Genomic DNA, 26420 nt, shown 5'->3' with positions numbered 1-26420 from the left:
TTTCAAAGACATTCACTGAAGCTGAAGTTACTCAGAACTGCTGAAATAAACCCAGATGCTATGGACTGAAACAAGAGGAATCTTACTCAGCTCGTGGACAGCACCACAGGTAGGGGAGATATGGTGGCTCTGTTAATCAGTTGGAAAGCCAGGAACTGGATGAAAATCCAGGCCTAGTTTCATTTATTTGCTTCCAAGTTTCAAAAGTTCAGTTTGTTCTAATCGTACTTCTCCATGCTCTAATAAACTATCTGATCTGTATAGTAATTGCTGCGTAACTTCTAAGCCAATGCTAGAATAACTTTAATATTATAATCTATAAATGCTATTGAAGTTAACCGAAATCTCTGGATGATTGTCAGAAAATGGGGAGGTACAGCATTTGCTTTCTGTTGCCCAAGGGAGGTAATTTTTGAAAATATACTTGTGAGGAATATACTAACAAGCAAGTCTAACTATAAAGCAGTTTGCAGCATACAGAGAGTTGATAATTTCCATAGCAGAAGTTGAAGTTGGTGAAGTTTAGTACTTAAAAGTTTCTTACAGTTGTGTATTAACTTGAGGTATAAACAATGAATAGTTTGTTTTAATTTACTGGCCAGGCTTGCAGTATAGTTTGTAGATTAGCAGCATTAAGTCTTTTGAAATAAGATATGAAAAAATGAGAGCATGACTTGAGTCGGGTGTTTCCAGTTCAGGCCGAACAGGCCAAAAGTTGTTCGTACTTGTGCTTTCCATTGGTGTTGATGTGGTTACGTGTACATAATGAAGAACAAAATTTATCCCACTGACTTAAAGATTAAAGCATGTAAATAGCCAAAGTTAAGCTCTGGTATTCATATTGCATAAGAAAAGAGGAGGATCTAAGCTTTTTGTTAGTATTACACTCTCTGGTTTATGCTGACTAGTTCTAATTACACTGTTCCTAGTTGGCAGCTAGAGTAAAGATGCAATTCTGAATACAGTAAAATCAGTAGCAACTGAACTGTTTGTTTTATCAATGTTACAGATTTTAGTTTACATATCTGACAATTTTAGACAAAACAAAATCCAACCCACAGTTTCCTGTATCCAAGTCTCATTTACATATTGATAACATGAGCCTGTTCTGTGTGTAAAATGTCATGTCTACTTGGCTTTACACTTCTGGATGGGAATTTAATCTGTTAAATATCAAGAGTGATGTCTCATACATTTAATTATTGCAGTCTTTGCGTTAAATTTACTCATTGCACTGAATTTCTAAAACAAGAGGAGGACAGTGTTATTTTTCTTGCAGGTAGTAGACCAGCCTTACCCTAAGTATATCTCTTGGCTGTAGAATTAACTCAATTTACAATTCCTTTGCATTTTTTTAAATCTTGAATCCCATATGCCCACAAATCCTTAATTCTAGCATTACAGTACTTTAAAGATTTCTGAGGATAGTGCAACGTTGGCTGTTACAGTGCTTGTGTGAAGCATAGGTAGTACTCCACTGAGCAGCTGATCTAAGTAGCGTTTGGCTGACTCAAGTGATGGCTGTCATTTCTTTTCCCGGTAGCAATATGCACATATTCTGTACAGTGAATGCTCAGACTAACTGCTTTTCAGAAATGATTGATTTTTGTCATGCATAGGAAACTCTGCCATATGCAATATGCCACTTTCTGTGGCTTTTGACTGTACTGTGCCAGGGTTCATGATGTTAAGAAATTCAGGCAACTAGATAGAGTTTGGGGCAATGGACAGATTAATAGACAGATATGTATGTAGATAGATGTGTGTGTCCTCAGAAAGAAATTCCAGATGGAAAAAATTGGCATATCCGGGCAAATCAAGACATATGGTAGCTTTAAATCAAGTTCACTTTACAGTGGAGTTATTGCCTAAGACATAATAATGCCTGCAGGAACAGTGCTTCCATCCACTAAGGCAAGCTGGGAACCAAGTGTTTGGCAGGGGGTCCTGTGCAAGTATTACAAGCTGGGGAGAACTTTCTGGTAACTCTTTCTGTATTAGACTGTTTAAATGGGAAATCATTAGACTTCATATTCCAGGCACTTTAAGTTATTTGTTTGTGCTTAAGGCCTGCCAACCAAAGCATAAGTTTAAAGAGAATTTTGGTTTCTGAACTTTCAGTATTCATTTACATTATATTTTCAAGCTTTCCTTGGCAACCTTGAAGGTCAGAAAGGTCCTGTGTTTTGCTGTTTTTTTTTGTTGTTGCTGTTGTTTTTGTTTTTCTAATTAAAGCTCAGATAACCCATGCAAGCTCTTAACTCCAGGGACTGGAGCTTTATTAGAAAATAAACAAAAAAGTCAACAAACCAACAAAAAAAATGGAAAATACAAAATCTTGGTAGCTGGTAAAGCTGAATTTGTTTTCTAGAGCATGCCAAATTTGAGCAAAATAAGTAGAAAGGTAGAAAATGAGCAAAGAGCGTCTTCCAAGCAGATAGGCCTTATTTATCTAAAAGTGGGACAAGGAAAACTTTTATCCCACTTAACTTTTACTTTTGGATGGCATTTGAGCAAGCCTTGTGTGTTTGGCAGCTCATCTGTTGAACCACCTGTTTCAAATTATGCCTCCTCAGAGGGCACTTTGCATCCAGGGACACAGTTCCGCAGAACACAAGAAATTTGAATTGGATTTGCAGTCTAGCTCTCTGTAAACATGGATATGCAATCATACATCCAAATAAATTCTGTTCATTTTGGACAGATGGAAGCATTCATATAGCTGGAGAAACCTGAGAAAGGATGTAAGTGGAGAGCCTTAGGCCATTTTCACTGTTTTGTGTCCCTCGTACAGTGCTCAGGCAGTGCAAAATAAGAGAAAATCACCCAATGTCCCCAGGTAGGAAATTTCTCTTGTAGATTGGAAAGTTCTTAATGGACTAGGAGCTGATATAGTAACCAGTTTTACAGCCCATTTAAACAGTGTCTTAAAGAAATTAGAGGGTAGAGAAAGTGCAATTTGGATCCCTCCATTGATGAATTATCTCCAACCCCACAACAGCGCGAGGGATGAACTGGGTAGTGAATCGGAAAGCTATAACCAACTCTCTGAGAGCCTTTGTTGTGCCAGTATATCTTGGCCAGGAAAGAGGATTTGATCCATAAACTTTAGTGGTACATTAGGTAAATTTTGTATTATTTATGGCATACTAGTGGCACTTAACTTTTTCATATGCTATCTGCTTTGAACATACTTTCTTTTTGTCCTAACATACTGCTTGTTCAACCCTTCCGTATTCCTTCCTTTCCCCAGAACGCTGACTCAATTCATTTTACTCTTTCAGCCAGCTTGCAATTTTAGGCATTTCCTTGTCCAGTTTCCAGTGGGACACCATGCTTCCCCCTCAGCAGCACTGGGCAGCTCTGTTGTGGCTGCACAGTAACCTAGACCATAATCTCTTCATGGAATATGCTGAAACTATGGATTTGAGTAGCAGATGTGTACAAGAGAAAGAAATTTTGCTCGTATAATGTAGTGATGGAAGAGATGGTAAATATAGAACCAGCTAGGAGACTTGAGGGATAATGTCGTTTTGTCTAGGTTCTCTTTCTAGACTATTACATTTCCACAGATTGATTGCATTATCAGCAAAGTTTGAGTATTCTGGTGATGAGGATCAGACTTAAGTAATATAGTTTATAATAAATCATGAAAAGAGCCTTGACCAAATGGTGAATCCATTAAATTGTTTGGGCAGATCTTATTCAATGTGATGTACATGAAGAGTCTCATTATGACATCAGATAGAGTGAAGAACTTGAAAATATTTATTTCCGCTAAAATTAGCACACATTGTTCATTTAATCAAATAAGTGCATGTGTGCAACTTATATATCTACAATTTTAGGAATTTTACTTTTTGTAATGTATTTCATTTGATCATCTGATAAAAATAGGTCCTTACATTACATTGCTTATCCAAGTATTAAGTTGTATTATTTTTTAAATTAGCAGTCCCAAAAAAGTTACAGGAATTGATGAATGTTATTTCAGCAATGCTACAAAATTGAGAGACCTGAGAGGAAAAAAAAAAAAAGTTTAATTAAAAATGTGCCTTTTTGGATCTTGTTAGTAGAATAAATGCTTTTCTCATATGAACAATTTGTTAAGTTGCTTCACAGCTACATGGGTAGGAGACAAAACTACTGATAAGTAAAAAAGTCAGATATATAATAATGGTAAAGGGGAAAGAGAAAGACAGAGATTCTTTGCTGTTTTTAGAACATGCCAAGGGTGTGTTTTGGACAAGAGAAATCTTTTAGACTAACGCAATCTGGCTGGCTTTCATCTGTGCCAGTTGTCATATAGGCCAAGCCCCCTGTCCTGCCTTGAACACATTTCTTGAAGTAGAAGTTGGATTAAGAAATAACTGTTACCTGACTGGAAATGTACCTATCGAGTGACTTAGAAACCCAAGCAGGTGGTCCAAGCTTTGGTGCTTTTGTCACAAACTTTTATCATTTAGACTTAGATACCCTGTGTACCTGAGAATCACAACTACAAAAATAAGGAGACTTGAAAAGCAAAAATAAACACCAGGTACTTATATTTATAAATGCAGCAATATAGGTTTTCTTGACCTTGATCTCTGTCAGGTACTTGTATGGTTCTTATTTTTGAGCTGATATTTATGTCACTTGGCTAATAGATCTGTTCTGTAGTCCTGTTCAGGAGACCCCCAGCTAATTTCTAGCTTCGGACTTATTTCCTGCTTAGAAGAATTGAAAATAAATTAAGTAACTCATATATTCATTTTAAGTAGCTCTACTGATGCTTTTTTTCTCCTGCTTTTCTGTATATATGTAATTTACCATCATCTAGAGCTATCACAAGGAAATGATACAGAAGCTCATTCAATCATTTTTTTACAAATATTTCTGTAAGTAAATTCACTAGGGTAAAGTTGATTTGAACAGGAACTAATTATCTCTCTCCAGTAAACAGGAAGAGACTGACATTCAAAAGTGTTTCAGCCTTGGATGTAATTTGAATGCCTTTTGAATCATGGGGATTCTTTTAGCAAGGCACATCCTCTGTTTCTGCAGAACTTTCATAGTTATCTGATCTTATCTAGCTTCCATGGCTTCTTCCTCTGTTTTATACTGAAAACCTCATTACTTTCCTCTTTTGGGCCTCAGTGGTCTTTGTGTCATTTTCATATCTGTTTGTTCTGTGATCACTTTGATTTTCCTTCTAAGAAGGACAAATTTGTCGTGTTTACAGAAATTAAACTGACACAGGAATCTGAAAATCTAACTGGTTTCATACTTGTACATCATCAGTACCTTTGAGAAATCTGATACAGATTTGTATGTATAAATATACTGATACACGCTTCAGTTGCTTCTTAGCTTATGTGCCTCTCATTTCAATTAATATTACCAGCAGGAATTAAGTCAGATCATCTTTCATGTTCTGGAATGTATTTTTAAGGCCAGAATATATTTAAATATAATTTTATTTGTAAACCTAGCAAGTTTCATCAAAAAGCTGTCATGAAACCGCTGAGATCCATGATGTAATTTTCTCAGTCACAGTGATTACTACACTGGAAGTATTTTCCTTGGCTGCTTTAAATGCTGCTAAAACTTAGGCAAAGACGCTTTTTTTTTTTTTTTTTTTTTTTTTTTATGAATGGTCTCCAGACCTTTGTAGTTACAGCTGTTACATGAAACAGGTGAAGCTGCTGCAATGTCTTTTACTTCTCACTATGAATGATAGAAAAGAAATGTAAGGTCACACAGAGGCATGCAAGTCCTTGTCAGCTGATGGAGTTCAAGTTCCACTCGTGTTCTTTTGCATCTGATCAGTCGTGCACACCTTAAACAGTTCCATTAAGGCTGAATCATTGTTGCATTAGTTTTGCAACTTGATCTCAAAACAAAACGAGACAGAAAACAAATGAGTCAGTAAAGAAATAAGTTGGTCATCTCTGAGGATATTTCATGTTTCAATTGCATGTGTACGCAACCAAAGAAGAATATATATTAAATGTTGAACTTCGCACTGCACTTTGCAGCAAGGAGATAATATTCTGCCTTTGATATTTAACAGAGCTACTCATTGTATGTGTTTTAAACATTTTTCATAAAGGAACCTATTTTAGGTCTCATCAGTCATATTACAGTACTAAGGTTCACAATGTCAAACTGATTTAGAAGAATTAAGAAGGAAAGGTGGTGTGAACACAGGTGTTTTAATTACGTGTCAGTAGTTCAGGAGTCTAGAAAACAAAGGGAGATTTTAAGGCAACATTCCTCACTCTTACGTGCTGACACCAGTGGGATTATTTGTTTTGCACTTAAAGGAACGTTTTGCCTGCCAGCGTTGTGCAATAGTTGGCCAAGGAACAGAACAGATTCCTCTCCCTGCTACAGAGCATTAAATCAAAAATAATCCCACAAGGTGGTGGTTTCTGGTTTATGGATGTACAGCAGGACTGGTTCTGAGCAGGGGGAGAGCAGCAGAAAGAAATTCCCATTGAATCACACCAAATTCCTTCTGTCTGCAGAAGGGTCTGCACTTTGCCGTCTGATAGCCTTCATGGAGTGCAATCTGCAGTCTCCCTTACAGCATATATGCCTGGTACTGTTGGAGGCAAGTAATGCTTTACTCTCACTTCTCCCTGTATTGTCAATAATTTGTGATCTTCTCCATAGCAACAAAGACATTGAAACACACTTTTAAATTAGCACACTTTTAAATGTAGATTGATCATGGTTAGCAAAAATAGTGAAATCAGCCCTGTCCTTGTCTACTGAGGGCAAAATCATTAACACCTTGTCAAATATCATTGATTTCCCATCATCAAGGGTTCTGACCCATCTTCTCAACATCACTTTGACAGTCACAGTACCAGAATCAAGCTGACATCTCTGCTCTGTCACCAGTGGTCTTGTCACTGTAGTTCATGTACATGAGAGATTATTGCTGAAACCAAGGAGAATATGATTTAAATTTAGGAAAGGTTTTAAATTCTAGTGTGAAATTTAACACGTGACTATTGTGTTGTCCTGAACAGGGATGAATTTAAACATGCATTTAAGTGTTTTGTTATGTTAGGGCTTGAATCATTGCTCAGCTTGAAGAGTGGCTTGCAGGTACTGGCTTAGTGATTTGGGAAAGTTAACTTTTTTTTGGCTTATGACCCATATTATTGCATCAATACTAATTTATTTCCATAATTTCCAAACCATTTTGGTATTCTTGGGGTTGTAATTAAGAATACGAGAAAACGAAAGAAATTTGAGAAGAAGCTAAGAATGTATAAGAAGAGAAAAAGAAACAGGAGGACAAAAAAAGGAGAGGCTCAAGATTTACAGTAATGCCCTAAAAAGAGCAGGATGCCATAAATAGTCATGAATTTGTCTTAGATAAAGACAAACCGATCTGTGGGAGGAAGACAGTTTTAAGGGTCAGTAACACGCTCTTTTACCTAATTACTTCATGTACCTTATAATTCTGAAATGAAATAATTATCTTTCTGATGTGCAGAGTGAATTAGTTTTATGTTAGGAGAATGCTGGGAATTCAGTGTGTAGATTTTAAGAAGATACTTCATATTTATTTAAATATAATATACTTATAATTGTTTTAGAAAGGCAACTCATGCATTCCCTGGACTTACAGTATAGACAATATGCCTCAGGAAAAAGAGAACAAAAGAAACTGTTGGCACAAGCCTTTCTGCTTGTTACTTTGTAAACATATTAGTTTTCAATCCTCATTTTTGTTGAATATACAATACACATTACAATATTGATGTGTTTAATTTATAATGAAGACTTGCTGTTTCATCAGTGGTATTGCTTTTTCTATTTTTGTCTGAGCATATATTAAGCTGTACAAGGAGTGGCTACATCTCCAACTGCTGGGCATCATGTCAAATTAATGCTTGTTGAAGATTTTTCTGGTGTTCAAATATGATCTTGAATGAAAAACTAAATCTTGTGTGAAAAATGTCATTCTGCTCTGTGTCATCCGTCTAGTTTATAAGAGAACAAATTAACCTCTTTTATATATCCACATTTTGTTTAACTTTCTGGGAGCATGAGGTATAGCCCAATAAGATTGACTCACACAAATTAGAGAAAATATGCTTACAGTCTTAATGAAAAGATAAATTGTGTATATTTTTAATGGTGTAGATGAGTCTGTAGTGTTGCTGCATTTTAAGTTTGCCAATTTTTCCATCAAACATAATTGTTTTGAAGAGATTCACTCAGGCCTTATTTGGGTTTTTATCAACTGTAACATTCCTGTCTCTTAATAAAAATTCTAGTTCAAAAATAATTTTTTTTTTTTTTTGGGGTGGGGGGGGATACTGAATATTTGCAATACAAATTACATCATTTTCCAAAAACAAAGAGGTAAAAACAATCATTCCATCCTGTACTCTATTCCTATGTGACATAAAACTACCAGTTCAGAAAACACTGTTCGGATGAGTAAATTTGCAAATATATAAATTTGCAAAGATACCTTAACATCGTAGTCTGTACTTCTTTAATACTGCTATGGTTTTGTATAAATTTGATCATCCCACAACCCCTTTTAAAACATTTTCAAAGCAGCTGTGAGTTTGAAAGCCTGCAAACTGCCACGAGGAATCAAGAGCACAGCACAAGAGGAATTAGCAGACTAGTCATTTGTATGCAGTTTTCATAACGATTGCTGTACCTTTGCTAGTAACTAAGCATCTCCCTAGAAGACACACTGAAGGACTCATGAGCTCTATACAAAAAATTAACAGATACCCGTGGAAAATCTTATAACGAAGGACAAACCAGCTATTTTAATGGGTCGCTGTAGCCTTAAAACATACCAGCCTATCAGAAATCCTACGTCCAGGAAACTTGTAGCTGCATATAATGTGAAGAGCACATAAAGCTGGGGCGTATTACTAATTAGAGACATGCCTGTAGCTGGGATTTCCTAAAGCAACTTGTGTCACTAGTCCTGGAAAGTACTTGAGATTTCTGATAAAAGATACCTTCAGTCCAAAAGGTCACTGAAGTTCTGTGCTGATCTTCCTCATTTCTCAGGGGGGAACTCTTGATACCAGAAGTGTGGTTAACTGCTGGTGTGTGTCAGGAGTCCAGCTGTGGCTTGGCTTTCTGAAACCTGGTCAACCTAAGGCAGTTTTTGCTTACCTATAAGTAGTTCTCTTTCATTTCCACTCTTTGATATGAGGATTGTAATTCTCTTTTTGCCAGGATGCTGTGTGTTTGTGCATATGGTTCCTTTTGCCCTGTGAAAATCCAAATGGTTTAAACCTTCTGCTAGTTAGATCCTTCATTTGGTATTTGCAATACTGGAGCTAATCTGCTTTGCACTGAAATTCCAGAAAGCTGGCTAAGTCATTTCATGTTTGGGTATGCAGGAGGCAGGAGTGAGTCACTCCTCTAGTCAGCCTCCTGAGCGTTCATGGGCTGTAATAATACTTTTCCTGGAACAAGCAGAACAGGTCACACTGAATACCTATGTGTTGTTTTGGAAGAAAAAAAAAAAAGTGCTTCCTGTGTGCTGAGCCATAAAATAAACAAAGCTATGATAAAGGAAGATAAAGGAAGGCATGGCCACTTAAGATGTTATTTCCAGGAGACCAGTGGATCTGATTAAAATGTTATTAGCCTTACTAAAAGTATTTGGTGACTGTAAGAGGTGCATAAAACACAGAGGTCATTAGTGTCTGATTCTCACTTGTATAAAAGCCTTTTTAAACTGTCTAGCTCGGGTTTCAAATTCAAGTCAACGGTTCTAGAACAAGTCACTTTATATACATACACAGTGTCTTACAAAAAGGGATTTGCACTGATGCAGTTATGTTGTTGCTATTGTAGCTATGTGGGTGCAAGACCCATCCTCCACAAACCATTTGCCTGGTTTTGATTGATTAGTAGTCACTTGTTTGTCCTGTGTAGATTTAACCTTGGGCATTTTGCTTTTAAAGAAACAATAAAGAACACTGAGATCTGGTATCCATTTGCCAAAATGTCAATACCTACAATACCCATACAAAATCCTGTTATACTTACAAATAACAGCATGCTAATACTGTTTGTCGTGTTCTTTTGATATCAAGTGTCCTATACTAGGGGATCTTATGGCAAGTAGATCAACATTTAGCAGTTATTACATTTATTACAGAGCAGATTACACATAAACAGATTTCCTGCAGCAGAATTCTTATTGAAGGTGACAATGTATAAAATGAAACAGTTAATTTTAGTTTTTACCTTGTTCATTGGCCTTTTGACTTTCTGAAGTTCTTTACAAGCTTTCCCCAAAACCCAGCACAATCTCACCACCCCCTTCCGCACTACACAATTCTCAGAGTAGGAGATACTGCAGAAGGCTGTAAGATTCATGGGGTCAGCAAAGGGAGAAACAGGAAAATGGTTTCCATGTTTAGAAACTCCCCCAGTCCCAGACTTCCACCCCAGCCAAGCCCTACTGAGCTGCTCTTGGTTCAGCCATAGAAGTAGTCGGAGCGTGTTGTTTTGCAAACCTGCAAAAGGTTTTGGATAGATTTTAGTAATTGTTCTCTTTATAGAAAATAATCGGTAACAGGTTACTACTACTTTCACAGTGTGAAGTCCGTTTTTATGACCCTGTATCAGGACATGAAATTGTTATTACAGCGTAGAAACAGATAGCTGTTTCCTCCCGAGAGCTGTCATTCCAGGTTCGCAAATATCTGCCATACAGTGGTGGATTGGCATCAAGCTGCCGAGTGCTGTTGCAATTGTTACAGAGATGTCTGAGGCCATGAGCAAGCTGCTTTAACTCAGGTGCTTGAAGGTCTCCAGGACAGTATTTGCCTGCAGGAGGCACACAACACTCAACACCAGCAAAGACCTACGTGACCGCACCAATCCGGTGTTGACTGAATGGAACTCATTATTATTTTAATTTGCAGAGGCCACAGTGATTACCTTGAGCAATTCTCGCACTCTGACTCTGGACAAAACAGTCATGAGTGATCACTGTGTGTTTTGAAAGGCTGTCCGCCCCTCAGAAGAACCAAACGTGCCATACGCATGGCCAGGGCGCGAAGGGCCGTAGGCACGTCCCCAGCACTGCCCACTAGCTCCTATCCTCACTGGGGGGGCAGCGAGGGCAGCTCGTATTGCTGATGCTGCCTAGGAGAGCTCAGCAGCAGTATGAAAACCCTCACTGGATCAGCAGGCTGCCGTGCTCTTCACAGTTTGAGGGAGCAGAATAGTGTTTTTTTTGTTTGCTTGTTTTTTTTTTTTTTTTTTGTTTTGTTTTGTTTTTTTCCTAACGTAGAGGTTTCTGGAAGGTCAGGCCCTCACAGACATATCTCGTGGACAGCACGCTGTGCTCAGAGCGGACCCGTGGCTTTTAATTGTGCTCTGGGTGAGGCTGCTCTGCGTGAAGGGCTGTGCAGGGAGAGCTGAGTGCCTGTGCAAGTCCCCGGTGTTCCTTCCCAACCCACCCTGCACCCTCATTTCGACAGCAGCAGTGGGTCTAGGCCTGCACCAGCTGGGAGACTCCTGATGCAGGACCCAGTAAAGAGTCGGGGACCAGCAGCAGGGACACATCTGCCAAGTCAGGCAGCCTGCCCACAGAGTCCTACTCGCAACAGCCTCCAACGTTAAGCCTGTAACCCCAGAGCCAGCTCCCGTTACCCTGTTTTACACTTTCCTTCCATTTGCGGTGAGAAGATGTCAGCCTCAGCATGCCTGGCCCGCTCCTGAGGGGCTGCCAGTCCGCTGCTGAGTTGTAGCCGCTCTCAGCTGGGGAGAGGAGACCAAGATGGGGAAAACAACACAGAGAGCAAAGGGCATCCACAAGAGGTTGTGGCAATTAACAGGAACCCAGGCCCTCTGGTTCTCTTCTGCGGGCCCCTCAAAAATGCTGACAGGCTCCAGTGCTGCTGTCCCCTGGAGACACAGCTGTGGTTTGTGATCTCCTGATTTAATTTCCAGATAATGTTATTGTGGGATAGTATTCCTATTTTAATCAAAGAAGAAAAAAAATCAACCTAGAGAGGTAATAGCCTCTGCTGTTTTCTAGGGTTTTTATTTAGGAGGAAACGAGTGTGAGGTGGAGTAGAGGTGTGACCGTCAGTGTGAATGGTGTGAATATTTTTATTTTTATACTATTTGCTTTTTGTATCTTCTCTATTGTATCTTTTTTTCTTGCAGAAATGATGACTGAGAAAGAGGTCAGTAACGTAAAGCTTCTAGAAAACCTTTGTTAGAGAATAGGTGGGTGACATCCCACATGTATCATGACAGATGTGAATAGCAGCTAACAATGACTGCTGGCTGAGGAATGACGGGATGCAGAGGTGGGGCGTGAACATCAGCATAAGCATGAAACTGAGCTGAAGATTAAAAAAACAGCAGTGGTAGGAGAGAATGAAGAAAGGAGGAAGAAAACAACACGCTGTGAAACCTTTCCAGTCAGCGTGACTCCTGATAATTTATTGGTCTGAATGTGTAATGCAAGGTTAGATTCATGCCTGGTCCACCTTTGGCTAAAGCGCAGAAACAGGGATGTTTTCCCTCCACCCTTGGTGGCTGATGTATAAGGTGGTAGGGCAAAGCGGTGAGGAAAGCAACCGAAATAGCCAGCATGTGGGAGCGAGCAGGTACAGGAGGGGCAGCTCCTGCTCACTGCTGCCTGGCTGTGCTGTGTCAGGGGTTGAAGGGACACAGGCAGTGATAACCGGTGACATAAATGTTGCTTTCAGCCAGTTTGCATGCAGGTGTTTCTTGAAGGTTCGATCGTGGTGCTGTTGGCTCTCCACTCCCGCCTGCTCCTCTTTGTCTTGCTGTGATGTTTCCTCACCATTTTTTTCTCCCGTGAGGCTTTTTCGCCCCCCTGCTTGTGCTTTCTTCCCAGTAGGAGAAAGCACGGAGAGCCTCAGGGAGTGACAGGCTCCTTGGCCGGCATTTCCCTTCCTGCAGGACCAGAGGCAGGAGGCCGGGGCTGACCCTGGCCGCGTGGAGCCATGAGAGGACGCGTTGGCTCAGCTCATCCTGCCGGCTTCACGCGGCTTCCTCTGGGCCCCGTTCCCAATTCTGTCACAACCAAAGCCCCAGAGCCATATAGTTTGGCTATACCTGAGCCATATAGTTTTGCCACCTGGCTGATGACTAAACCAGGGGGATGTAACACTTCGGCATGCACGAAGCACCCACAAGACCCCACACGGGAAAGGCAGGCAGCCTCCGATCCGTACCAAGCCCCCACCCGGCTCCGCCTTTTCACTGCAGCTTCCTCCCGCGCGCTCCGGCTCCAGCCGGCCGCTTCCACCGCCCGGTTTTCCTCTCGGGGCGGGCTCCGGCTCCAAAGACTCCGGGCGGGCGGGCGCGGATCCGGCGCCGGGTTTTGACCGGGGCCCGGCCGGGGAAGTTGCCGAAGTTGGGCAGCGGGCGGCGGGCGGCGGCGGCGGCGGCACGTCCTTCCTGCGGCCCGGCCGGTGCATGATGGAAGCAGCATGGCCGCCCACCTCTCCCTCACGCAGGTACCGCCCGCCTCCCTCCGCCCCGGGCCGGAGGGTGAAGGCCAGGGGCAGGGCCCCGGGGGAGCGGGGAGCGGAGCGGCTCGCTGCTGCGCCGGCCGCCCCTCAGCCTGCCCCGCCGCCTAACGGCCGCCCAACGGGCGCCTAACGGCCGCCGGCGCTGTCAGGTGGCGGCTGGGGGGGTTGTGGGGGGGAGGTTGGGACCCCCCGTGTGAGGGAGGGAAGGCAGGGGGAGATCCCCCGGGATCGCCGCGATCCCCGCCCGGCCGCAGGTGCCTCTGCCCCGGGGACAGCCAGCAGAGCTCGGGGCCGCGGCTGGCAGCGCCCTCGGTCTTTTGTCTCGGGGAAAGGCAGCGGGCGCCGGGCTCAGATAAAACAAAACAACAGAAAAACCCCCAAAACCTGACCCGCGCGTGTGGGAGGCGGGTGGTGAAGTGTGTGTCGGGGGCACCGTGGCTGTGCCCGAGGAGCTTTCGGGCAGGAGCTGGGGTTAGGGGGTGCTGGGGTTGCTCTGGGTGCAGAACAGCTGCGAGGATGTCGCTCAAAGGCCTGTTGCAGCGGTGTCTTAGCTCCAGAGATACCGCCTTGGAAGTCATCTTACTTCTTTTTTTGTTAGCTGTGTGATGTGGGGGTACCCCTTTCGCCCACTGGCTTTACAGGTGCCCAATGATGAAGGACTTTGCAGGTCCTTACGATGAAGGACCTTGCATGGTCTTAAAGCTTGGACAATTTTGGCATTGTTAGTGTCCAGGTGATCTCTGCTTAAACCTCTTTGTTGCTTGAATTTTTTTCCTTGATGGTAGTAGAATTCCTCCATACGTGTGCTCGTACACTGTTGAGACTGCTTCGTATTCCCTAGAGATTTGGTAGGTAATGAACTGTACTTCTGGTACTGTTTTGTTTCATGTAGCAGGAACGTGAGAAGTTTTCATTCCTACCTGACATGAGCCTGAGGCAGGCCTGTCAGTGCACATGCTCCTGGCTTGGAATGCTTCAATCTGATCGTCAGTTGTCACATGTATGTAAAAGCTGGTAAAGAAGTGTGACTCACTTACGCACGCATGAGGAAACCAAGAAGTTCAGAGCCAGACTACTCAGTTGGCAGTTATTCCGTTCTGTAGTTGACTTGTGAGGAAATCCTCAACCATTTCAAGGAAAGAAAGGGTGGTTCATTGAAAACGTGAACTCCAAATACGTTGAGAAAACGTGTCTTTAAAGGTCTAAAGAAATAAAAGGAATATACTTGTGAAGGTAATAGTACCCTCTGTGAAAGTATGCTTTGATAGTCAAAAATGTTAGGTTAGCATTTTCTGTGTCTCTTTCAACAGTCTTCAAGCAAAAGAAAAATGTTTAAAGCATGCCTTTGTTGAAGGACAAAGTTTTCCTAGACCAGTAATTTAATTCTACGGGCTATTCCGTGGGCATGGACTCTTCTGGCCCTTTTTTTGGGGAGAGGGGAGGAGTGCCTGCTACAGTATGTTCTGCAGGCGTACAGGCTGTGTAATCCTTTCATTGTAGAGTTTACGTACTTTTTTTTTTTTGGTCACGTGGAACAGGGACTAAATAGAAATGTGATAACATTGATAGGAGCAGAAAAACTGCCAGTGTCCTTAAAACCACTGTGACTACAACTTACACCAGTGGTTAAATTGAGGAAGCTATTTCTGTTGTTGTTGACCATTTGTGTGGGGAGTTCTTTTTTGGGGAGTGGGGTCAGGAGGAGCGTGCTTTGAATAAAAATAATCTTAGAAAGTCAAGCAAGCCTAAAGATCATTTCTTCAACATAGGCTCTAATTTCAGGCATTTTAGAGTTATGGAAAGTCCGAAGTGTTCTGAATCCATTCCGATGTAGTGTGAGGAAGTGAAAGTGAGTACGGGGGTGGGAGGGGATGGTTGCTGGCTGCAGTTAGATCGATTACTAACACCAGCGAGACAAACTGTGCAGGCTGGTGCTTTCTGCTGTAAACATGCAGAGAATAAGAGGCAGTTCTGCTTGACCAGCAGTCGAGCTCACAGTTGTCTCAGATTTTCTTTTTCCCCTTCTTATGTGGTTGTGACCGATTTAACACAACGAGGAAGTTGGGTGTTTCCAAAATCGGACTGGGGTATTTTCAGATGGCTTTGCAGCTGCGGTATCTGCGAGGGCTGAGCATTGTTTATTTGAATATTAAAGCTTCATTTAAGTAACGTGGAACTTTCTGTTGGTTGATAAGTAAAAATATTTTGGGCCTGTGTAGCTGTAGTGAAATTTATTACACCAAGTGTGCTTGAAGAGCGTTGCAAAATGAATATACTTAATCTGAAGTGTCCTGTTCTCCTAATTTTGAACCCCTGAAGCAGTATCTTGTTGCCACTTGCATTTGCTCGGTAAGTGTCATGGTCTGAGCATAACTGAATTAAGTGTGGAACTTCTAAGAAAACTTGTACCAAGTGAATGTTTTGTTGTGGTTGCCTTCACCTTGAAAACAGCATCGGTAAGAAGGAACTGTTCATATCTAGCAGTCTGTTGTTGGAAAACTCAAATTAAGCTATAGCCAATGAGAAGAATTTTATTTTTGATCTTCCAAATATGGCTGCTTATCTGGTTTAATTAATTTACAGAGGAAGGAAATGAAGACAGAAGATGCAGAAAATACATGTTAAAAGTGTGGGCGATGTTTGAAGGCTCGTGCAATGTGGACATTCAAAAACTTCCTGTCGCCACTGAAAATTAAGGTGGTAGTTCAGTAAGAGAAACTGCTCATGTGTGTTTGAAGGTTCGGGGAAATGAAGGTGGGAGTGTCCAGAAGTATTCAGGGAGAATAGTAAGATACCTTCTTGTTTTCCTGATATTATGAAATACATCTTTTGTGAAAAAGTGGTTGTCATCTTAAAAAGTAGCTTTGAGCTGCTTTAATAAACAAGACGGTCACGTAACAAGATTGTACCCCGTGTCTCAGTTCAGACTTCAATATCTTGTCACAGGTCCAGAGCGCTGTGTTTTGTTGTCTAAGGGATTCGCTGAATTACAGCTGACGCTAAGGTGGACACCTGTCTGATGCATACATTGCCAGTTACTGGAGTATATAGGATGTAAACACAGTATGAATGAGTCTTGTAGTAACAGGTATGTTGTAATGCAGAGCCAAAAAGCAAAGCTCAGCAGTCACTTAATTCTTTTTCACCTGAGGTTTGTGGCAATCTTCAGACTTCTGTTAGGGATCAACACAATGGTAAAATCAGGATTTTAGTTTATTATTATTTTACGGAAGTGAGAAATGTGTCCTTCTGCATTGTCCTCTGTAAAAGATAAAGAAACCTGACTGTGTGTGAGCACGTGTGTGTGTGTGTTTAAGCCTGTGCACGACCAGTCAGCCTCCCCTATAAAGCAGGTAGAACTAAATTTTTGATTGGTATTGCACCAGCCATGTTAGATAGTAGCTGAAAGGCTGTGGAGCTGCTTTTTCACATTTTACAGACTTCGTTCAGTACTGATTATAAGATGGTAGAGGCTTCCTGTAGTGATTTGAAAATGGAATTGAACCATATTTAATTACGCAGTGACAGCCATCTGCGCAAAGAGAAGGTGGCAGAGTCTCTGCGCATGCTTCAGCTGTTCAAGGGGAATGAAGGTTCTGACTCTGAAGTGCATGGCAATATATGTGCATATAAATTTGCTATAAATACTTTCTTATCTTGTGTTATTGCTGTAGGGGAAAACTTTAATCTCAAGGAAGCTTTCGCTCAAGAGCTCTGTTTAATGTCCTCATCATAAATGTAAGGGAAACAGTGCGATTGCACCAACGAATAGACTACTTAAAGTACAAGCAAATAAATCTGGAGAGGGATGTCTGCTCTTGCTTAACAGTTTTGGGATATCTAACACTGTGTCGTCAAATGATTGTAGAGGAGCAGCATGGATTTTTTTTTCACCTAGGTGGGACAAAATTTCAGAAGACTGGATGGAAACAAGTGAATGTGCAGGATGTGCACCAATACTTGTCATTTTGGTCCTGTGTTGTATGGCCTGGAACAGCGACTCTGTAGCTCCCTCTGTGTCTGTGAGACTAATAGTGCTAATGTCAGTGTAGTAATAAAAAGACAGTACTTGGAGGAAGTTTTATAGTGTGTGTGTGGGGAAAATAATACACAAAGGCTGGATTCAGATCCTTCTTTAAAGGGACGCATTGTGTGTGTGTATGTCCTATAACCAAGTGCATCAACTCCAAGCTGAAGTTGAGTTGTTCTTGGTCATAGAACAGAAAGTGGTAGAAAGCTTTGCTGTGAGGCACTTCAAATAAGAGAGAAAAACAATAGGAAAACGTTTTGTTGTCCTTTGGAAAGGGCATCATAATAAAAACCAGCTTGCCTTAAACTTACCTGCTTTTTGGCTTTGTGCTTTTTTTTTTTTTTCCTTACTTGTTTAGCTCTTGGTTGTATTCCTGCCAGTGCCGTGCCCAGGCTACACGCTGCTGTAGAAGGGATTCCAGGCAGAATGATCCCTGGATATTACATTTGTCTTTTGGGGTTAATTTCATGCCATTCTCAGACTTTGAGGGAACTGCATTTAGTGGTGGAAGAGTGCTGAGAGGAACTACTTGGAACTACTTGTACTTTATCCTTCCTTCCTTTTTTTTTTTTTTTTGGAAGTGGAGAGCTAGGCTCTGTGCTGCGTTGCAGAGGAACAGTTCTTTGCCACCCTGAGTCTGCCCGGGACCCAGGAAAGAGCAAGGCAGCTACGTGCAGGACACTTACTGCCAGATGGTGTCATTTGGCCTGGAAGCTGTTTTTCTCTGTAGACAGCCTCCCACCCCGGGCTCTTTAACTTTTTCTGCGCAAAGGAAGGCTGTGGATGGCGGGGTGGCCAGCCTGGCAGTAGTGTTGTGTTACACCTAAATAAGAGCATGCTGGGGGTGAGAACCTGGGGGCACGACACCTTGATTGGCACCACAAGATGAAAAGGCAGGTGTCCCTGAAGGTGGCTTCTGTTTCCTGGGTTAGCATTCTGAAGTTGGTTTTGTCACAAAGGCTGTAATTACTAGAGCAGGCATGACTCTTGTGAAGTGATAAACTTCTGAAGGGAATCGTAATAACGTAATTCTATTTTTGTGTGCAGTGGAATCTGACCTTTTCTCCCTCCTTCCTTTCTGCATTGAAAACAAGTTGAATTTACTCCCTGCAATTGCACATTATAAATCCCACAAAAAGAACGCTGACAAGAAAATTTTACAGCAGCGCTTTAGAGGGTGTAGAACAGTGTTTTTCTTCTTCTCTCAGAAGATCAAGAATATCCCAGACATTTATATCTTTTATTTTATACTTTGCAGGAAAAACAAGTCTGTTACTAGTAAAAAATAGTCTGGGAATTTTTTTGTTACTATTATTCTATTTGTCGTCACAGGAAATTCCAGTTATTGCAGCGATACTGATGGTCAAATGAGTATTGGAAACATTAATGAAATAAACAAGAATTACTGGCCTGTGCTCCAAGCGCTGAATGAAGAGATTGTTTTGCACTTAGTGTTTTCATGGCAGGACTCGATATTTCCAGGAGTGACAATGTGTTGTGGTTTAGCCCGGCTGGCAGTCAAACACCACACAGCCGTTCGCTCACCCTCCCCCCTCCCTCTCCGGGATGGGGGAGAGAAACGGGAAAGTGAAGCCTGTGAGTTGAGATAAAGACAGTTTATTAAGACAGGGAAAAGAATAACAACAATAATAATAATAATAATAGTATTAATAGTAATAATGTGTACGAAATAAGTGATGCACAATGCAATTGCTCACCACCCGTTGACCGATGCCCAGCCTATCCCCGAGCAGCCGGCCACACCTCCACCCTGGCTAGCCACCCCTATATATTGTTCAGCATGACATCAGATGGTATGGAATACCCCTTTGGCCAGTTTGGGTCAGCTGTCCTGGGTCTGTCCCCTCCCAGCTTCTGCTGCATCCCTAGCCTGCTCGCTAGCAGGACAGAGAGAGGCTGAAAAGTCCTTGGCTTGGTGTAAGCACTGCTCTACAACAATTAAAACATCAGCATGTTATCAGCGCTCTTCTCATTCTAATCCAAAACATAGCACCCTGCCAGCTACTAGGAGGAAAATTAACTCTGTCCTAACTGAAACCAGGACACAATGATAGGTCTGGCTGTAAGAATGAAACATTTGGCTGAACAAAGGGGGATATTGGGCAAGAGGGATGATGGATTGATGCTTCGAGAGTGCACGCTGGCCAACGTTGTTCCAGTTATTTTGCTTGTAGCTTTAATTTGATTCTGTGTCTGTGCTGTTACATTACAATGAATTAATGAATTTTGAAAATATTTGAATATTCGGGAGAGTTGCTCCTCTAGACTGCCACTGAAATTGTAGCTGAGTCAGTAAGCAGAGCATTTGTAGTTAAGAAAATGTAAGTATGCTTTGGGGCACGCTGAAAAGTGACAGAAAGTGGCGTTGGGTTGGTGCTGCGGTGGTCAGGTCTGGCAAAGCGTGAATGTATTTCGTCAGGCTGGTTTGAGGGATATGCAAATGCCTGCCTAGGTAGTGGCTGAAATAATAAACCTTTGGGTACTGACAGAGGTTTCCCAGCACGTGGAATTTTGTTACCACCACGACCCCAAAGAAGTAAACAAAAACCCCGAAGAGTAGAGACTGAGCAATGCTGTGAGGCTCTTAGAAACTGAGCGCCTCTGGGGCAGCGTTCTTGGTGAATACTCAGGTTTAAAGATCTGAAAGCAGGTGCTCCTGTTACCTCTGGCTGTTCTCTGGCATCTGCCTTGTGGGGTGCTCTGTTAATACAGCGCGCTTCCTGTACTTGAACGGGATCGTGCTAAAACCCCAATTTCTAAATAGTTTCTAAAACCAAACTTTCCCAGTAAACGTTCTTCAATAATCGGCATGTGTGGAAGTCTGGCAACTTTATTAGCTGTTGCTGTAGGAAAATATGTGTTTTTGTTTAAATAGTCACTATTTACATGTGCTGTAGTGAAGTCTTTTCTCTAACTCTGTGATTGATGACAGCCTAGCATACTGTTGGTTTCTGTCTTTCAATGCAAATTTCTAAACTTTAAATCAGGAAAAACTACCTTGTTTGGATTCAGTTCGTGCGAAGGTCTGTGCGTGTGACCCAGAGCTTTAAGATCACATTCCTCTTAAGGGGGAGGAAAATTCTAGTTTCTGGATCATACTCAAAATTAGTTTTTTATGACATGGAACTCACTTTAACTTTTATTGTGCGTACGTTTTCCAACTGGGGTTGCAAAGGCACCCCATTGCAATGATTCTAGGCTTCTCCTCCGCATAAATGCACCCAGTCATGCACACAATCTTTGCTTCATGCAATATGCACTTCATGAAAACAGCATCTAATTTTGTGCCTCTTCTAACTTCAGGGAAAGTGAGGGAACCCTATCAGTACATTTTTGGGGAATCTCTTGACCAAAGGTCCTTGGTACAGGAACAGATACTAGTTTACTAACTTCTGTGTGATTTCAGGCTTGTTTTTTTGTTTGGCTGAAGAGAGTTTCTAAGAATGGTTCAATTTAAGAAAGAAAAAAAAAAAAGCCTTTTCCAAAGATGGTGTTTTATCCTTGCTCACCTAAGTTTAGGTGAGCACTAAGTGTCTGGTAGATGGCAGTGCAATTAAGGCAGAAGTGATGTCTGGCAATGATTCAAGTTGAAAAAAACTAACTTAAAATATTACTTTTTTTTGCATCATTGCTTTGGATTTAGTTGTCAATCCACAAACTAATTTGGATGTCTGCGAGTTTTGCAGACTAGTTGTGTATGGCACTAAATTCTAAGGAACGAGGCAGTAGATAATGAAATAAAACTGTCTGGCTTTGTATGCGTAAGTGAGCACTTCCTAGACTGTGTCACTTCAGGTTTCTTCTCGTTTGTCTGTATTTGATCTTGCTCAGGAATTGTCTCATACTGCCCAGCCTGCTGACCTGTCTGATAGTAATCTGATAGCGGTTAGTATCGCTGCCTTCAAAAAAGAAGTCTTCTAAAAGTTACTGTATAAAGAGCTGTCGTAGTCCTAATCGTTTTGCAGAATAAATAGAATTATATAAATGCTTAATGTTTCTCTAAAGACCAGAAAAAGTGTTTTCTAGCTTTAGCTATATAGGCAGAAGACAGTTGAATTATGGTTTTTGTTTAATTCTATCTTTTTTTCTTCTTCTATAGCTGTCAAGTGCAAATCCTGTGTATGAGAAATTCTACCGACAGGTATGTATATTCTTTTTGAGAAAATAAAATTTATTTTATATAAAATAATATTATTTTGCTCTAGACTTCAGCGTGGCTAGCAGTGTGTAAATGACTGAATTTCAAGGCAAACACTTCTACTCTACAATATATTTTTGTAGTAACTAACACTTGGGTCTGAGCTATATCAGAATAAATTCAGTTATAACTTATTTAATTTTCTAGCAAACTGTCATATGTGTGACATACATTACTTTACAATTATACCAGACTGTTAGCTGTTGGAGTGGAGTATACCCTTGCTAAATACTGTGGGGATATGTTTTTTTCTTTTCCTTTTTACAAATGAAGCTGGTTTTCTTGTGTTTGTGGTCCTGTTAGGTTTCTGTCAGACATGAGTCTCTTAAAGTATGCCCCAAGGTTCTTACCAGCTGCTGTAAGGAGTGAAATTTGGTTGGAAGGCCACTGAACGCTGAAAGAATATGTGTAGTTCTTGCAGCTCCCCTCAACAGATAAATCTTTTGACTTCGGAATTTTATTCATCACTTATCTTTTATAGTTAGATCCAGCAACAGTAAGGTGTATTAATTTCTATAAATAGAGCTTTTTCTGAAAAAAAGCTGTTTAAACTACTGTATTATATCAATATTTTGTATTCTGCATATCTAATTATGTAATGACAGATATATGATAACTTTTAAAGAAACATCTAAATGAATTGTATAAAAAATATGCCTATATATACAAAGACTTGTTGAATAACTGTTGAACCTCTGAAGCAACCTAATAGGATGTTTTTTCTCCTTTTGTGCAACTGTTAATGTTCCTGTTGGTTTGTTGTAAGACAGGATATAGTGTATACGATGACCTCTTTATTTAGGAACTTCTTTTGGTTATCAACATTAGAATGCAAGCTGCTCTGCTAGGGAAGAGAGAAGATCATGATTTCTATCAACACTCTCTTTTTGGACTGTGCTTAGAGGATTAATCCCTTTCTCAAGTGCTTAAAACAGTGTATCAGCCTGTGATGTCTCAAAAGTTTGAGCTCTTACTTGTACTTTAAGAAGGATTTTTCTCCGCTAAAGGGGAGTAGCAGTTTGCTGAGCAGTAAGAGAGAGTTTGCCTTGATCAAAGTTAGGATGGCTCCTGAAGGTAGAAGGAGATAGTATCACCCTCACAAAATTGTCTTTTAATCTGATGAACAAGTCTGCTGTGCATCTGTCCCTAGGAATTAGGTACTTCAACCTAATTAAGAGAACCTTAAGAGAATCCCATATTGTGGTGAATGTTATAAGGTCACAAGGCAAGGAACTCACCTTTCTCCATTCCATGTTAGGTTTCCTAGCCCAATACTACTGACTCGCATAATTTGTCACGTCTGTCTCTTCCTCTCAATTGCAATTGTTTAACCATTGAAGTGTGAAACCAAAAGGTGGGTACAGAAGGTGAATTTCAGCACAAGTGTGATGCTGGTTCTGAAGTCCCTTAACATCTTGCATTCATTGGCTTACGCAGCCTAGTGAAATCGGAGCACTGTTTGTTGTCTGGCAGTGTACAGTCACGGGGATTCCTTGAACCTGATGTTACTGTGAGTTATATTGTGCCAGTGGATTTGTTTTCCACAGGATTAGTCTTCTGACTTGCTCAGCCAAATGCTTTTTCTGCAAACGTTTTTCCTAAAGAGTAGCTTTGGAATGTACTATGTCTAAATGCTTTCAGTTGCACTAGATAACTTTTTACTTCTCCCTCTTTTATAAGGATATGTCAGCTTTTCAGAATAGCTATGTGAGAAAGACACATCCCTTTGTCTTCCAGTGCTAGTAGAGCATGTCTTGCTTCTTCCATACCAGAAACACTTAAGAGCATTCCATACAAATTGGGAATAAATTCATCACCTGAAATAGCTCTGATGCTTAGTACTCTGCCAGTTCTATCACAGAGTTAGTCATTCATTTTACATAATGTGTATTGTGAAATGGCAATTAAATCCCGGGCTTTGTACTTAGAATGCAGTTGAAACCTTAACCTGTCAATAGGGATGTGTCTCTTTGAATAAGTTTTTGTTTTTTCTTTTTTTGCTTGACCATACTTAGACTGACTCTCAAAGCAGCATGAGGTTAAAGGATACATTTAAATACGTATGATAAATTAGCAGGCAGTTACTTGTGCTGCATTGTAACAGGTAAGCAGTGTGCCTGAGCTGCTGATGAATTCTTGATGAATCTGAATTGAAATACTTCTTGCTGTTACCTTGTGACCTAAAGAGGTCATGTACATTTTAAAGTTTTAATCGTTTCTGGCCCTATAAAAGACAACTTGCAGCAAGGTAGTTGTTGTCTGATACAGGTATGAAAAAAAACCTGCTTTTTGCACACTGGGGTGGGAAGAGAGCTGTGTCAAGCTGATGATAAATACCAGCAATCTGCTCAGTGCAATGGTCAAACATAAGCCAATTTTCTGCATTGTTTTAATGCTTCATAAGTACCTCCATCCCAGCATACAAGAGTCAATAGTTTGTAAAGAAATTGAAATCAGATCTTTTTTTTAAAAACAAACCAAAAAGAAAAAAAGAAAAAACAAAAAAAACTATCTTCATTTTCATTTTAGGGAATTATTTGCACAGAAAAGAAACTGTATCCATATCAGATTAAGTAAGAAGCTTGCTTAAATCCCTCAAAATCTCCTTCCTCTGGGTTGAAGTGAGGAAATTAAAAATAAACACAGCTGATATTGTATTGCTCTGACTTTCTTGAAAGCTAAGAAAAATCCTAGGTTAAAGGCTTTCTGAGTGGATGCTAAGAGTACTTGGCTTATGTAAAAGATGGGATCCTCTAACTGAAAAGGGGACTTGTTGCAGTGACTTGGCAACTCCTTGCCTATATTATGAACAGCTCTCCCACACAAACTGAAATAGATGATTTGAAAAAATTAACAACCTCTCCTAATCAGTCATATTAGTTGTGAAAGTGAAAACATCTTTTGTTTTCAACCTATTAAATAATGTTTTCAGGATTGCTTTTGGAGTTTTTTGATGTATTTTAGAAGCAGAAGCAGGGAAGACAATCTTCAATCTTCATCCACTTCAGCATACTTTGCAAATAATAAATTCTCTGCAAGTCTTTTGCTTTCTAGTTCTAAACACATCTTTGGGAGGTGTTTGCTTTGAGCACCTCATGTCTGCTGCGTGTGCGAACTTTGAAGGTTGGTTTTATGTGTGAAACATAATATTGAATATAGGCTTTGTTTAAAGAAAGCTGTGCGACTGTGGGTGATGGCTTTGCATCATCACCAAGTGTTCTGCTGTATGTACCCGGTCTTGCTGTTCTATGTGAAGCATCGTTCACGCTAGTCATTCGCAGGCTAATCCAAAGACAGCCATGATGACTCAGTGGTCAGCAAGCACTCAGAAACCAATGGGCTTCACAAGGGGGTACCGGCAAATCTAATGCTAGTATTAAGTTACTAGCATGTCCTTCAGTTTTCCATGCACGTTGATTTATTGGTACAATTTCAATCTCGGTTCTGTTTCTTCCTCTCTAGGAAGTGTAGAGAACATTATCTCTTGCCTCTTTTCTGTCCTTTGAAATGTTTGTCACGTCTCAAATTCTACATAGTTTCAGTCCTTCGTGGATAGGAAGACTGATTTTGAAGATTATATATATTTTTAATCTACAAAGCTATTTTGTGACGTGAATTTTTTTCTGCTCCCAGGTTGATTCTGCCAATACTGGAAGAGTGTTAGCTTCTGATGCAGCTGTTTTCTTGAAAAAGTCCGGATTGACAGATTTGGTACTTGGAAAGGTATTTAACAATTGTTTAACTCTATTGTCTCTTGCTTTAGTTAGTATCCTCTATAAATTAAAATACGTAGAATAGTAGTACAGGATACATGAATTTCCCTAATGCATTTTCAGTTGTGCTATCTAACGCTTTCACAGTTCAGCAGCTATGCTTATTCTAATGTGTATGTTGTTCGTGATGGAAATTAAAGCAATATTTAAATTTGTCGCCATAAGTAACTGCTATCATGAAAGTTAAGAACTAAACTTTCATCCAAGAATTATATCATCGTTAAATTGAGTGAGAACTTGCCAGATTCCTTTCAGTGTTGTGAAACACCTTTGTGAATATTGTTTTTATGTTTTAGATTTGGGACTTAGCTGATACTGATGGCAAAGGAATCCTGAACAAACAGGTATGGTTATATGATGAATGAAGTTACTCTAACCATTAGCAAATCTTGAAAAAAGATAAACATTAACATTTCTGTTTCAGGAAAGCAGTTTTTATAGTGGGATTCTTTTCTGGTATGTACTCCCCATTTCATTGTAAGCTACAATAAATTAAGCAGCCTTCAGCTACTTCATTTGTTTCTCTTGAAGTCATAAAATGAGCTGCTATGTAGCTGTGCAGTACCACTGAGGAGTAATTTAAGGTCTAATGGTCTGTATTAAGGTAACTTGTCCTCTGAATCTTTGGGGGAAATGTAATGCAGAAATTAAAATTCTAGTAAAATCTTTAAAATTCCTCTTTATCTAATTTTGGTGGGTTTCACATCAGTTCATTCTGTTTGGAGTTGTTCTTTCAAAGCTGCAGCTATGAGCAGTGTGTCAGTCAGACTTCCATATCAGTGGTGCATGCGGTGTGATCTGCTGAAAAGCTCTGATGGGATGTTGCTGTTTGATGGTTTGAAGCACAGTTACTTAAATAATGGCCTGCAGAGAGCTAGCTG

At 40.6% G+C, this 26420-nt stretch overlaps 1 protein-coding gene across 17 annotated transcripts in view; it reads left to right on the top strand.

Moving 5' to 3' along the window:
• EPS15 (epidermal growth factor receptor pathway substrate 15) overlaps positions 1 to 26420 on the top strand; it is a 61379-nt gene continuing 34959 nt past the window's right edge. For 7 of the 17 annotated variants that reach the window (XM_040565801.1, XM_040565806.1, XM_040565796.1 and 4 more), the window contains exons 1-4: positions 13250 to 13502; positions 21668 to 21709; positions 25400 to 25489; positions 25836 to 25883. In XM_040565801.1, coding sequence (XP_040421735.1) covers positions 13476 to 13502; positions 21668 to 21709; positions 25400 to 25489; positions 25836 to 25883 — 207 coding nt within the window. In that variant the 5' untranslated portion in view covers positions 13250 to 13475. Of the gene's footprint in view, positions 110 to 13066; positions 13503 to 21667; positions 21710 to 25399; positions 25490 to 25835; positions 25884 to 26420 lie in introns of those variants that run through there. The other 10 variants (XM_040565807.1, XM_040565798.1, XM_040565793.1 and 7 more) reach the window with 3 other exon arrangements.

Source organism: Cygnus olor, chromosome 8 (assembly GCF_009769625.2).
Source record: "Cygnus olor isolate bCygOlo1 chromosome 8, bCygOlo1.pri.v2, whole genome shotgun sequence".
NCBI classification, from domain to species: Eukaryota; Metazoa; Chordata; class Aves; order Anseriformes; family Anatidae; genus Cygnus; species Cygnus olor.
The sequence above is the reverse complement of the archived record's forward strand: the minus strand, read 5'-3'. Positions and strand labels throughout refer to the sequence as shown.